General features: G+C 36.8%; 2 protein-coding genes across 2 annotated transcripts in view; one reads left to right on the top strand and one right to left on the bottom strand.

Moving 5' to 3' along the window:
* On the top strand, window positions 19-7,931 carry LOC18772037 (E3 UFM1-protein ligase 1 homolog). The gene is made up of 20 exons (XM_007206372.2): window positions 19-273; window positions 564-875; window positions 953-1,219; window positions 1,432-1,479; window positions 1,967-2,032; window positions 2,152-2,255; window positions 2,700-2,793; window positions 2,871-2,927; window positions 3,639-4,071; window positions 4,177-4,331; window positions 4,502-4,567; window positions 4,652-4,720; window positions 4,815-4,907; window positions 5,058-5,123; window positions 5,676-5,722; window positions 5,816-5,879; window positions 6,020-6,097; window positions 6,198-6,260; window positions 6,988-7,080; window positions 7,385-7,931. Exons 1-20 carry the CDS (start codon window positions 100-102, stop codon window positions 7,484-7,486), a joined length of 2,451 nt encoding a protein of 816 aa, XP_007206434.1. The 5' UTR covers window positions 19-99; the 3' UTR covers window positions 7,487-7,931.
* Window positions 8,428-13,028, bottom strand: part of LOC18773349 (probable NOT transcription complex subunit VIP2) — a 7,463-nt gene continuing 2,862 nt past the window's right edge. Inside the window, exons 5-14 of the mRNA XM_007208671.2 lie at window positions 12,519-12,900; window positions 11,817-12,023; window positions 11,640-11,741; window positions 10,777-10,865; window positions 10,467-10,652; window positions 9,696-10,121; window positions 9,546-9,598; window positions 9,421-9,462; window positions 9,016-9,160; window positions 8,428-8,927 (exon numbers count right to left, since the gene is read on the bottom strand). Coding sequence (XP_007208733.2) covers window positions 8,868-8,927; window positions 9,016-9,160; window positions 9,421-9,462; window positions 9,546-9,598; window positions 9,696-10,121; window positions 10,467-10,652; window positions 10,777-10,865; window positions 11,640-11,741; window positions 11,817-12,023; window positions 12,519-12,900 — 1,692 coding nt within the window. The 3' untranslated portion in view covers window positions 8,428-8,867. The remainder of the gene's footprint in view (window positions 8,928-9,015; window positions 9,161-9,420; window positions 9,463-9,545; window positions 9,599-9,695; window positions 10,122-10,466; window positions 10,653-10,776; window positions 10,866-11,639; window positions 11,742-11,816; window positions 12,024-12,518; window positions 12,901-13,028) is intronic.

The following is a 13,028-nucleotide window of genomic DNA, read 5'->3' on the forward strand; positions in this document are numbered from 1 at the left end:
CGTTTTTGAAAGAAAAGACTATACGCTCATTCGGGTCGAAACGTCTCTAAACAGAGTAATTGGAGTGTTGCAGACTCGGAGACTCACGGTGAACCGAAAATGGACGACGAATTGCTGGAATTGCAGAGGCAATTCGAGTTCGCACAGCAGGCGAAATCGAGCATCAGATTATCCGATCGAAACGTCGTCGAATTGGTCCAGAAGCTTCAGGAGCTCCACATCATCGACTTCGAGCTCCTCCACACCGTCTCCGGCAAAGAATACATTACTCCCGTAAACCTCTCTCTCTCTCTCTGTTTGTTTCGCAATGGACATGATAAATTATCTGATGAATTCCCTTCTATTTTGTTTGTATTTTCGGTGACGAAACATTTTGGTTTGAATTTCATCCCAAGACAAATGAATAATGTGTTTCTATATAAACTAATGGTGGAAAATAATTAATTTTTCGTATTATTGCTGTTATTTTATTTGATCAGATATTTGTCATTTGAGTACTGTGTATGTGTGTGTGATTTTGTTGGAATGATTGAAAATTTGATGATGGTGTGGCCTGATACTAGGATCAACTGAGGCATGAAATATTGGCGGAGGTTAGTAAATTAGGGCGTGTTTCGGTGATTGACCTTGCGGACACAACCGGGGTTGATTTGTATCATGTTGAGAAGCAAGCTCAACGTATTGTTTCGGATGATCCGGGGCTTATGTTGATTCAAGGGGAAATAATATCGCAGTCGTATTGGGATTCTATTGCCGAAGAAGTCAATGACAGGCTTCAAGAATGTAGCCAAATTGCTTTGGCAGAACTTGCAGCTCAGTTACATGTCAGTTCAGAAATGGTGGCATCTGTGTTGGAGCCCCGCCTTGGGACTGTGGTAACTTCTTTTCCTGGTTTTGAGTGATTTTGGAATGAGGAAAGGAAAATTATGATATGGGTTGTCTCTTGATGTAGGTGAAAGGTAGGCTTGAAGGTGGGCAGTTGTATACTCCTGCATATGTTGCACGTGTTACTGCCATGGTTCGTGGTGCTGCCAGGGGTATCACAGTTCCCACCAACTTATCAGTGTTGTGGAGTTCTTTACAACAGTTGCTGCAAGAAATGGATGGAGCCAGTGGTGTGGCTGTTGAAGGTTCATTTTTCCAATCCCTGTTTAATGGGCTTGTAAAGGAGGGCGAGATTCTTGGATCACTTCGAGCTGGAGTTCATTGGACACCGAATGTATGTGTCATAATCTGGTTTCATTTGGTTTAGGGTGCTTTCAGTTCATTGCATAGGATGAATGAATTAAGATTTTCACAATCTGATTAACATCAACTTCTAAAATGTTCCAGCACAAACTTGCTAAACAAGCATTTCAGCTTTGTTATTACAGAATCACTTCAATACATTGACCTTTTGGTTTTTATCTAAATATTGTATCTCTGGTACAGGTCTTTGCCAGTGCTCAAAAGGAATCAATTGATTCTTTCTTTTCACAGGTATGGAACCCTTTTCTCTTGCCTATTAATAACACATCGTCCAGATTCTGAACTTCAAATTTAACATGTATGCCTCATTGCATGCTCAGTTGGTCTTTTAATTTTCCTTTCAACTTTGAACCTTTGAATTCGCCCCTGTTACTTTTCCTTTCCTTTTTGAGACTTCTATTCATTCAGTAGCAGGTGTAAGGCAATTCAACAAGTGTAGTCTATGTGGTATTGGACTGATATGTCAACATGGCCTGAAGTGTTAAGTCAGTATTTAGCAGTATTTTATTAATTTGTAGAATGTCAAGATTATTCGTTGCTGCTCAATTGAAGACCAGAACATTTTCAAAGAAGTTGTCATTTTGTGGTTACATAATTTTCTAGGAAACCAGAAGTTTAGACATTTTATGTTATTTCTACCATTTTCTTTGGGAATAGGAAAGAATATTCTAAAATGTTGATGATTCGTTCTTCTAACTTGTTCTTCAATATTATGCAGAATTCTTTCATTAGCTATGAAGTTCTGCACAAACTTAGAATTCCTCAACCTATTCAGTTCTTGCAGGTATCTAATTGCTTTCATGTTGATATTCTGACTCTGGAGCTCATAGAATTTATATGTGAAATATATTTGTCTTCTCTTGTTTTATGTAATTAAATTTTTGGTTATGCACTCCAATTTAGTCTAGATATCCGGAAGGTATGCCTTTGGTTACTACATTTGTTCACCCCTCGATGATTGAGATGCTTGATGCTGCTACTGAAGATGCTCTTGAGCGTAGTAGTTGGTAAGGAAACATCTCTGATGTTCTTATGAATACCTTACTTTCTTTCCGAGTGAATTCATCACTTTTTATTTAATATGCATTAATATTTTAGTATGAAACTTTATCACTTGATAGTTGATACTGTCCTTATTCCCTTCCTTACTCTTTGTGCCCATAATTAGATTACTTTCATGGATGGACAAAGTGGCCATCTTATTATAATCATCGTGTTGTTTTTCTTTTGGGTGTGGATTTTTTCCATTGGAGGTCATTTAATATGCTGTTCCATTATAAATTGGATACTTGAAAAAGTCCTTAAACTCATCAAGATGGTTCTTGTGGAGTACATAGACAAAGAAAGATATTTTGTCAATGTTCTTGGATGTATTTCCATTATACCGTTATGTTAAGACAACATCGCCATTTCATATTTATTTCATGGTATGATTGGATGGAGCGATGCAGGATTGATTCTCTCTCTATGCTGCCGATGTCCTTTGGGTCTCAAGATGCATCTAAACTTTTGTCCCTTTGTCCTTCCATTCAGCAGGGTCTTAAGGTGCATTTCTGATTCCAAGTCTGCCCTTTTGTTCACCCACTTGATCTATTGACTCTTGTCTGCATCTGGTTTTGCAGTCTGATAAAGCAAAAATATTTGGGGAGTCTTATGTATTTAGCAATGGTTTTATCAAGGTATGTCCTCTGGAATAGATTATATAATAATTATTCTTAACTTTTAAGGGATTTTTAAATCCAGGCCCCTTATTATTTAAAGATCTAATGCCTTCTAAACTTTCAAATGTACAAACATGCAATTTATGTTTTATAAAATAACTTTAAAACACCATTACTTCCATTATACAAATCTATTTTCCCATAAATTTGTATTTTCTTTTGAAAAGCGTTTCATTGAGGTATATCAAACAAGAGACATGATGAATATCGGATTTTACATGGTTTGGTGGAGTTTAGTTGCTGTTCCACAGGCCAGTTGTGTTGTAAAGTTTTACATGGTTTCTGAAGTTCTCGGATGAAAGATATCCACGTGTTCTCCATCTGCCATAACCTTATTGCACTGACAATTTCTTGCCTGAGATGTGTTTATCATTCAAAACATAAAAGAAGTTACTTTGCCATAATTAGGACGATACATGGTATTTAATTTTTATTTTTTTTATAGAAGCAAGCAATGAGACTTGTAGACCTTCTTACTTCTGCAGGTGTTCTTTGTGATTTTTTGTTTTGTTTCTATTTATAAAGAAATCTCTTTTCCGCTGCTTTGAATAGCTCTCTTTTCTTTGCACCTGAAACCAAAAAGCTAGGAAATTCAGTAATTTTTTATGCAATTCTACATCCCTATTTGATTTCATGAAATCTGATGCTTTCAGTATGTCTTCATGGCAGGATGTGTATGATCGCCTGGAGAAAGAAATGGAAACCTTTAATGTTTCAGGTGCTTCTGGTACCGTGGTGTCAGATGATTTGCGCGAGACAAAAGCTGGTCATGACACAAGCAGGTTGACTGAGTCAACTGAAAATGTTAGTGATAGCAGCGGTAATAAACAGGCCATGGAGAAAGGATCCAAAAAGAAAAAGAGCAAAGGGGCTGGGAATATGATGACAGGTCCAGCTGAGAATGAGCTGGATAACCAGGACCGTGCTCCTACGAAATCTAAGAAAAATCAAAGGAAAGGCAAGAATATCTCTTCCGAACAAGTTGCAGAGTCAAAAGCAGCTGCTAAGTTGGTAAAAATCAAAGAGGAAAATCTCAACATTCCTTCAGAAGATTGGGTAATGAAGAAGATTGCAACATTGGTACCTGATTTTGAAGAACAAGGTCTGTTGATTCTGATTCCTGCTATTTTATTCATTTTAATTTTCGAGACCATTAGCCATGGATTTGGTACTGAGATTTAACAAAATCAGTGGACTACTTTGGTAGGTCTCGATGATCCTCAAACAATTCTAAGACCTCTGGCAAACTATTTGAGACCTATGCTAATCAACTCTTGGAAGGAGAGAAGAAAGGCATTGTTTTCAGAAAATGCAGAGAGAATGAAGCAATTGCTTGATAGTTTGCAAAAGAAATTTGATGAGGTCAGTGCTCAAGTATGACATTTTTTTACTGCAGCAACTACTTTCATTGTCTAATTACTTAGTTCTTGCACTGGATATTCTCTTGGGATTTAAGAAACATCTGCTTGTGCTTTCTGGAACCTATTGATTTAGAGTCTTCCATGTGATAAAGTTCCTGTTCTTTCCTGCAGTCTTTCTTAAACATGCAGCTTTATGAAAAGGCTTTAGATTTGTTTGAAGATGACCAATCAACTTCAGTAAGTTTTTCCTCTAGTGATGTGTATTAAGTGGTTGTAGTTGTTGATAAAGTGGACTAAAGAAGGCTCACCTATGATCCACAGGTCATTTTGCACCGGCATCTGTTAAGAACAACAGCTACTACTATTGTTGACATGCTTCTTCAAAATTTGGTAGATATTGTCTTGTTCATAGCCACAATATGTACACATATGCATGTAGCTGAGTTGGTTCATGGATTCTAAATGATAGATTCATATGATGTAGGACGTGCACAACAAATTGAAGAACGGAGATGAAGTTGCAGAGCCTCAGATTTCAGAATCTATTTCCCTTAATCCTGGAGAAAGAACTTCCATTGTAGGAAATTATCCGCTTCTTGATGTTACTTTATTTCATGTTCCAAAGAAGAGTTTCTCAATTTGTGTCATAATAATGGAACTGCTTAAGCGCATTATACAATTAGAAAAAAACCTAAGTCAAACTTTTATTGTCTCTTGGGTTTTGCAGGCCAAGACTCTTCCTGGATCTCTTTCAAATAAAGCTCTTGCTGTAGTTGAAGCTTTGGAAGGAAAGGTCTGTTCTTGGTTGTTAGAACCCGGTGCTTTTCTGTTTCCAGAACCTATCTGAATTGACTAATCATGAATCTTGTGCTGACTATTCAATTTAACGTTTGGTTGTTATTTCTGTTTTAAGTTATTTCTATTTTATACAGTGATTGATTTGTTTACTTAATAATGAATTTAGGTTGCACCCTTAATTAGTTCAGAACTTTGTTTCGGATCTCCTAATGCTTCTGTTTTTGCAGATTTTTCATTTTATACATTTAATTATTTCTTCTGAAGGTCACCCTTGGGCAGTAAAAACCTGCTCAGTTTCTAGCTTGACATCGTAGTATCAATTTCTTATTCTTTGTATGCAATGGGCCAGGAAGAGCTTGATTATTTTTACCTCTGAAGGTTACCCATCAATAAATGAAGTAGTTGAAAGCTTAGAAAAGTCTCTTAAGGAAATTTTGTTTATTTGCAATCATTATAATTTTTATATTTTCTTTTCTGCCTGGTACTTAATCAAAAGGTTTTGTATATATTGCATTATTACTCAAATATTGAGTGTTCTGCGTGGCAGCGGGTGGAAACATTTATGACTGCTCTAAGAGACATTGCAGAAGAGAGGTAGATGCATGCTTATTTGTATTTGTGATGAGTTCCATGAAGCATTTCTTTTCCTCAGAAGTTAATACACACCTTTTGGTTTCATTTTCTAAGCGGCTTGCTCTTGAAAAAGCTGGACAAGAAATTGGAAAGAACACTTCTGCATGCATATCAAAAGGTTTTCTTCTTGTATAAGGATTTGTCAAAGTTGCTATCCACAAATAGCTAGATTCGTAACTTGATCTTATGGAAATGAAAATTACCTTTTCAGGTTTTTTTGGTAATTCCTCTCTCATGTGTTCTCTCTGTCATTTTCAGGATTTGGTGTCTCAAGTTTCTGCTGAGATGGATCCAGTTTCTCTTTTAGCAAAAGTTGTTTCCCTGATTTATGTACAGGTCAGTTAATTTTTAGTGCTGTCAGCTCAGACGTGTAGTACACACATTCATGCTTCATGTTGCTTGCCCAATTCAGTAACATGAATTTTCTTATAAGTAGGTTCACCATAAGGCTCTTCAAGCACCTGGAAGGGCCATCGCTGTGGCTGTTTCACGGCTGAAGGTATGTGTTTACAAGAAAATAAGTGGCTTTTCTGATAAGTGCTCCTAGAACTTGAGCATAGAGGTTATTATCTTAGAAGAATGTGGTGACAAGATATAATTCTGTCTCCACTCTTTTCCTTCTTATGCTAGATTGATTAGGTTTCATATGAACATTTCAGTATTTCAACTTTAAACAAGACTCATCTTACACAGAAACCAATTAGAATTTTAAATTTGCAAAAAGAAGTCATCTTTTTCAATAAATTTTAATTGTGTTGATTATGCTTTATTTTACTTTAAATATGATTTATTACACAAGATCTGTTGAATAGTAAGTTCCAATATTTGATTCATCACCAAAACTATAATTTTTTAAAGAGAACTTAAGGAACCTAACACAACAAATTGCAGCTAAGTTTTAACTTTTTCTAAATATCCTTATGAGTTCCTAAGATTGATTTCCCATTTGAATTTTGAATAGAAGGTTACATTGATAAACATAAACAGATCCTCTCCTTTTCTCTCCCTCTAGCGATATATCTGATAAAAAATAAACTTCCCTTTCTGTTCTCTCTTAGACAACAGACAGTTGTCCCTTTTTCTTGTTTTTCTAAGGATGAGGACACAATATGAGCTCTGCTAAATGCCAGTTAGGTGATTCTAATATCACTGAGCTTAAATGGTGCTCCTGTATTTGTGTGCGTATTGTTTCTAAACTGTCCGTAATAACTACACGGTATTTTCAGGATAAACTAGATGATTCAGCCCACAAGATCTTGACAGATTATCAAACTGCAACAGTGACCCTCTTGGCACTAATATCTGCTGCAAGTGGAGATGTGAGTAGACATTTTGCATTTTTCTTGTCAGATTCACGGGTTAGGAGTTATGTCTTGATTACAATTGATCCATAAATTTCAGCCCTCAATAATCTTCTTTTTGTAGCACTTAATTGTTATTTTTTTCTTCAAGGTTTACATAATTAGTAGAACATTTGGAATGATAAGTTGGATATGTTCTGCTAATTGATCAAGTGTACAATTGGTAAAATGGTTTACTTGTTTTTTTTCCCCTTTTAATTCTTAATTCTTTTGCTAGTCATTGGATTCATTACCTAATGTAAGCAATCTCTGTTTGCATCAGGGAGAAGATTGTACATCTGATAGAATTTTGAACAAAAGGGAGCTGCTAGAAAATCAAATGACTGCACTCAAAGGCCTCGTTTTAGGCACCTCAAAATCTTGACTCTCTGGCTCGAATACAAGTTTCTGAAAGTTGAATGGACCTTCGAAAGAAGCCTTACCAAAGAGGTTTCAGACAGAGAAATGCTTCTTTTCCTTGAAGACGTTTGTGGAGTGGTCGTCTCTCCCAGACTGACAAGAATAGAGAGATCCAGGAAACTAGAAATGCTTTTGAGTCATTTCGTTTTTGCTTGAGCAGTGCTTGAAGTATGTGGTATTTGATGTGCCTATTGAGCTATCAGTTTGGGCAAATTAGAGATTAGCCGAAAAGAAAAAAAAAGAGTGAGAGATTAGCGTTGAATTATTGCCACTACATCCATATAACTTGTAAAAGAAGTTGAAAAGAAAAGGCATACAAATTAGTAGTTCCCTTAAGGGGGACATAATTGGTCTTCAATTTGGTATGCACGCTACACTTACCAATGCAGTTCGTTTTTTGGTATATTTGACATGCACAAATTTGCCTTAAACAGCCCTAGTTTAATAAATCCCGTCCATGTCAAGTCCAAAATTTCTTATGCCCCTCTTTAGTCTAGAACCGATGGCAAAATTCTCAGTAGGACGTAAACGTGGGTGGGCTCTCTTCAGCTTGATCATTTAAGAAATCAGATGTTTGGGTTTTATGCTGGAACATGAACAACTGGTCATCGCGCAATACGCATCAGTTAAAGATAATGGGAGCTCGAAATTGGAAGTGCATGTGACAGCTGCAACTAGCCATTGGTGCATGTAGAAAACCCACTTTAGGAGAACATAGGCTAAACTGCGGATGAGACTACCCTCTAGAAACTTCACCACAACCCCCCAATTAATCATGTATTTCAACATCCGTGGACCAAAAAAAAAAAAAAAAAAAATCTTGTGCTTGTCATGGCGTTACTTCAACTTCAATTTGGGTCTTGCTAACAAAAATCCAAAGATTGAATTAGTTATATAAGACTTCGATTGAAAGTCCACCAACGGCAAGATAAACCGAAGATTCATATCCGTTGACAAAAAGGGCAATGTTAAGAGCAGCCTCACAAAATTTCTCACGATCCCTTCCCATCAGTGGTTGCACTTTACAGAAATAAGGTCAAAAGCTCCTAACACGCCGAGCCGTTTTAAAATCACAGTAACTATCTGATTGATAAGTAACAAGTTTTACCTCCAATGTTGCCCCTTTCAGCTCAAAGTTATAGTGGCAGCTACTTTAGGCAACAGTTCTCATTCTAACAGTTTAATTGGTTGCTATTGCCCCACATTTTTGTAAAAAAGAAACGCGCAAGGGACTGATTGGCTGAACACTGCAACAAGATCTGTAAGACAATTGCTTACAACAAACTTACGTTCTAATGAATGAAATCCATAAACTGAAACTTTACATTCTAAATAGAAAATGACTGTCAATGCTGCGGTAAGACTGGTCTCTTCTCCAATGCCTCGTACTGCAAGACAAAATTATCCTGCAACCAAAATTGAGGTTCAACTCCGGGAACTAAAATTTGTCAAATTGGCATACAATAAATGGAATATGTATCAATCAGTTCAAACCTTTCGGATCGTTTCAAATGTGTTAGGATCAAAGCAGTGATAAGATCCTCTCTCATACGTGTTTGTCTTGACGAGTGGCTCCATGTTGGGTACCCTTATGAACCATAGACGATGCTCCTTGTGATAAAACCAGCCTCTATTATTGCTGCCAACAGACATCATACTGCGTTTAGTACAACCAACCATGCCTTGTTGATATAAATTGCAGAAGTTAAGACACATCATCAGACAAAGGGCACACAGGATTTTTTTAGCATGATTTTATGATAAGGTAAAAAAAATACTCCACTACAAGCTCTTGATGGACAAAAAATCAAGGATTTTATGATTTTACTCTATATGAAAAGTGATTCAAGGTATAGTCATACAGGGAGGGCACAAAATTATAAACAAATGAAAGCTTACAGTTCATTGGCAGCATATAGTTGCGCTTCATCTTTGGGCATGCTGCAAAGCACAAAATAATGACTCCGTGAGTTCAATACTTTAAAGACATGGAAATAAATTGAAAGAGATCCAACAAGAAGCACCTGTAAAAGATATAAAACAACGTTTCCACGGAAAACTTTGAAAAATACCCTTGCTGCAGCCACCCGAAATGAGATTAGAGCACATAGGGACAATATACAGGAAGAAGATTGAATTTAAAAATAAAAAAAACCAAAGGAAAAACAGCTCACATGTAGTGCAGGCGGTTGTTTAGCATAATAACATTGTGGAACACTAAACTCTGGATCACCCTTAGCTGGCTCGTCAGACCATGGAGAACCAAAAGTCTTGTGCAGATTTTCTGTTGAATTCAAGTTTAACCCAAGCGTAGTCAAATCAATCCCAAGTGCAAGGGATGTTAGATCAGGATCACTCATCCTTATCACACTTAACAACCCAAGCAAACCAAATGGGTCTGGAGCCGATTGCGATGTCTGCATTGATTTCATTCCCTGATCTCTAAATGATTGATTGACAGCTGACATCTGCTGCAGGCGAAACTGGGATTGATTTTGGTGTTGTTGATACTGCTGGATAAGCTGGTCATACGAACCCATACCAGAAACTGTATTTGCAGAATTTAGAGGTCTTAATCCAATTCCAGGAGGTCCACTAGTCTGAAACAAAAAAGTTTCGGTATTAGATCGTTTAATTACACAAGAATATAAATAACTGCCTATAACTCAAGCCTTTCCTCGATGTGAGGATGTAAAACCATTCCCTTTTCCAGCATTACTATAATCAATTTGTTTGGACCAATGTCTTTTAAAAAAAAAAAATTGCTTGGGCTAACGTATCATTTCAAATCAACAAATTAAATTTAAAAAAGAATTTCAATAACTGAACCTTTCAACATTAATGATTTCCAATACTGGGTTCACAGAGAAATCTCCACTACAATCTAGCCCAAAGAGAAATCGCATTATAAAATAACAACAATTTGTAGAACCAAACTAGCCCACCTGTGAGTGATACGTTGAATGTGATGATGGGAATATGTCTGAACCATGCAAATGGAGAAGATCCTGATTGTTTACTTGCGAAAAGGAGACACCACTACTGCTGACTGATGGAGCATGTTGTTGTTGCTGTTGGGGACGATGAGAAGAATAAGTCCCCCCCAAGTTAAATCCAGTGGACCTTCCCATCTACAAAACAATATACGAAGATGAGACCACACCGAGAATAACCGAGTACTTATACGAGGGTAAGCAAAAAAAAGAAGAAAGGAAACTGAAAGGAATCTTATTTTATATAGAGTTTAGAACCCACTGAGAAGTGCTGAGATTGCATCATCGACACAGTATTGTCATGAAGTTGCTCTTTCTGGTGAATATCCATCCCATATTCAGCATTACCACCTACACAAGATCTAATAATAAGGTCAAAAATCCGCAAATAGGCAACCTACCTCACTTACAGGAATGTTTCCCAACTATCAAACAATATGTATGTGCCAAGAAAACAATAGAATGCTAATCATAATAAGTACATCCAGACACCATATTCTCTCATAAAGAGATTAGCATATTGGCATAATGGCAAATCATTTACAAATCTCTGTCAACTATATTTAATAGATTAGAATTGATTTAATTTCTGAAATACAAAAGGGGGAGTTTCAAGATAATACAACTGAGGGTATAGTAATTGACTAGAAGAAGAATAATCCTTTCCAATACTAGTATTTCCAACAGTTTTGGGAGCATGTTATTCATACTTGGGGATACATATAATTCCTGTTAGAGAGAGAGAGAGAGAGAGAGAGAGAGAGAGAGAGAGAGAGAGAGAGAGAGAGAGAGAGAGAGAGAATCAGCAAAATGTGAGTGCAAGTTTGGAAGACAATTAATTATACAAAAAGTTGGGGAATAAAAAAGTAAAATCACCAACAATGACAGGTCAAAGATATTCACATCTGCAAAGGCAACACTTAAAATATGCAACTGCAAATCATGACAACGCAAGTGCAGACACACTCTTCAAGGTTTTCTCCTGGGTTAGATTTCTGGTATAAAATGGTTTGAAAAAATATATACTGGAGAGAAACACCACTATGTAGAAAGTAGGACTAACATTTATCATAAACCAATTTGTGTTATAATAATAACAAAAATAATTTATTAAATATATCGCACCTTTAAATCCCGGCAAAGCCGGAAAATCTTCATTTTGGATGCTGAACTCTTGATTCTGTTGAACAATAGGACTAACACCAAGACCTTGTTTTCGCAGTGAACCTGAAATTGCTATATTATATTCCAATTACAGGAGAAACATGATACATACAAAACTGCGTCCTCTTTCTTACTAACCCAATTGCCCTTGAGGCCCTCCTGCAGAACTAGGACGACTTGTTAATTGAGGGAAATCATTGATGTCAAAAGGAGAACTGTCATTAGAATTCACATCATTCAACATTCCCATAGAGCTCAAATTATTCACTTGTACGTGGCTTTGAGAAAGTGGACCTCCAGCATTAGGATAGGAATTTCCTAGCATCGAAATTACCTGTGGAGACCCTGAAACCAAAAAATGTCAACCATGCAAAGGATGTGTAAGTAAAACATGACAGGAAATCAAGAAAATGCATTTTAAGCACCAAGAATTACCAGACATGCATGTGCCATAATAACCAATACATCTCCGTCCGGTAGTTTTTGGACTGATATTAAAACCCAAAAAAAGGCAGAATAGCCAACCTGTTGTTCAACAGTTTGGCTGACTGCACACAAGTAATAAAAATATTTGACAGGATTTGAAGCATTTACCAAATTTACACGCAAACAAAGAACATCAAATCTCACTAGACCAAAATCATATTAAGTTCAAACATAAAATCTTACTAGAACCCAATTCATATCAGTTTCATTGGTAACTATAGTTCTAAAGGTCCTAACAAAGTAATGCCTAAAGGAAGCATAAACCTTTCAATGACTAATGTAACAGTGCATAAATACACTTCTAACTGATTCTACTGGCATAAGATAATTCAGACAGCAAGTAAGGTAATATACCTTGTGGTAGCACACTACTCATCAAGCGATTCTGCCCTTGGACGGTTAAACTTCCAGATCCACTATTTGCACTTAAATTTAGACGAGAAGCGAGACCAGGCACTGACAAGCCTCCACCAGAGCTGATACTCCTCCCAATGTTGCCCCCACCAACCATGTTTCCCATAGAACTCGTAATCCGAGGACCTGCATTTCCCAAAATTGGGGAGACACCCAATCCTGGAACAGCATTCCGGTTACCAATTGCAGCAGATGTAGGGAGAATCCCAGGAATAGAACCGCCAATTCCATTTGTGCTACTACTAAATCCAGGGTTTCCTACTACACTTATACCCCCTCTATTAGTGACTCCCGAATGTCCATGGGAGCTTCCATGAGATAACTACAAAACAGATTTTTTAAAGGAAAAAGAAAATGCAATGAGGGTAGAGTAGAGGATAACAATAAAAACATGAGGGGAAGAGAGAGACAGCCAGTCATTGATTCTGTCAACATTCTCAAACTACAATT

The sequence above is a fragment of the Prunus persica genome, chromosome G6 (genome assembly GCF_000346465.2).
Source record: "Prunus persica cultivar Lovell chromosome G6, Prunus_persica_NCBIv2, whole genome shotgun sequence".
Taxonomy (NCBI): domain Eukaryota; kingdom Viridiplantae; phylum Streptophyta; class Magnoliopsida; order Rosales; family Rosaceae; genus Prunus; species Prunus persica.

Bases quoted from the DNA above. Each gene is read 5' to 3' on its own strand.
- LOC18772037 (XM_007206372.2), top strand. From the start codon at position 100: ATGGACGACGAATTGCTGGAATTGCAGAGGCAATTCGAGTTCGCACAG. The intron at 2,033-2,151 runs GTATCTAATTGC...ACTCCAATTTAG, and splicing joins AACCTATTCAGTTCTTGCAG to TCTAGATATCCGGAAGGTAT. The intron at 6,098-6,197 runs GTCAGTTAATTT...TCTTATAAGTAG, and splicing joins TTTCCCTGATTTATGTACAG to GTTCACCATAAGGCTCTTCA.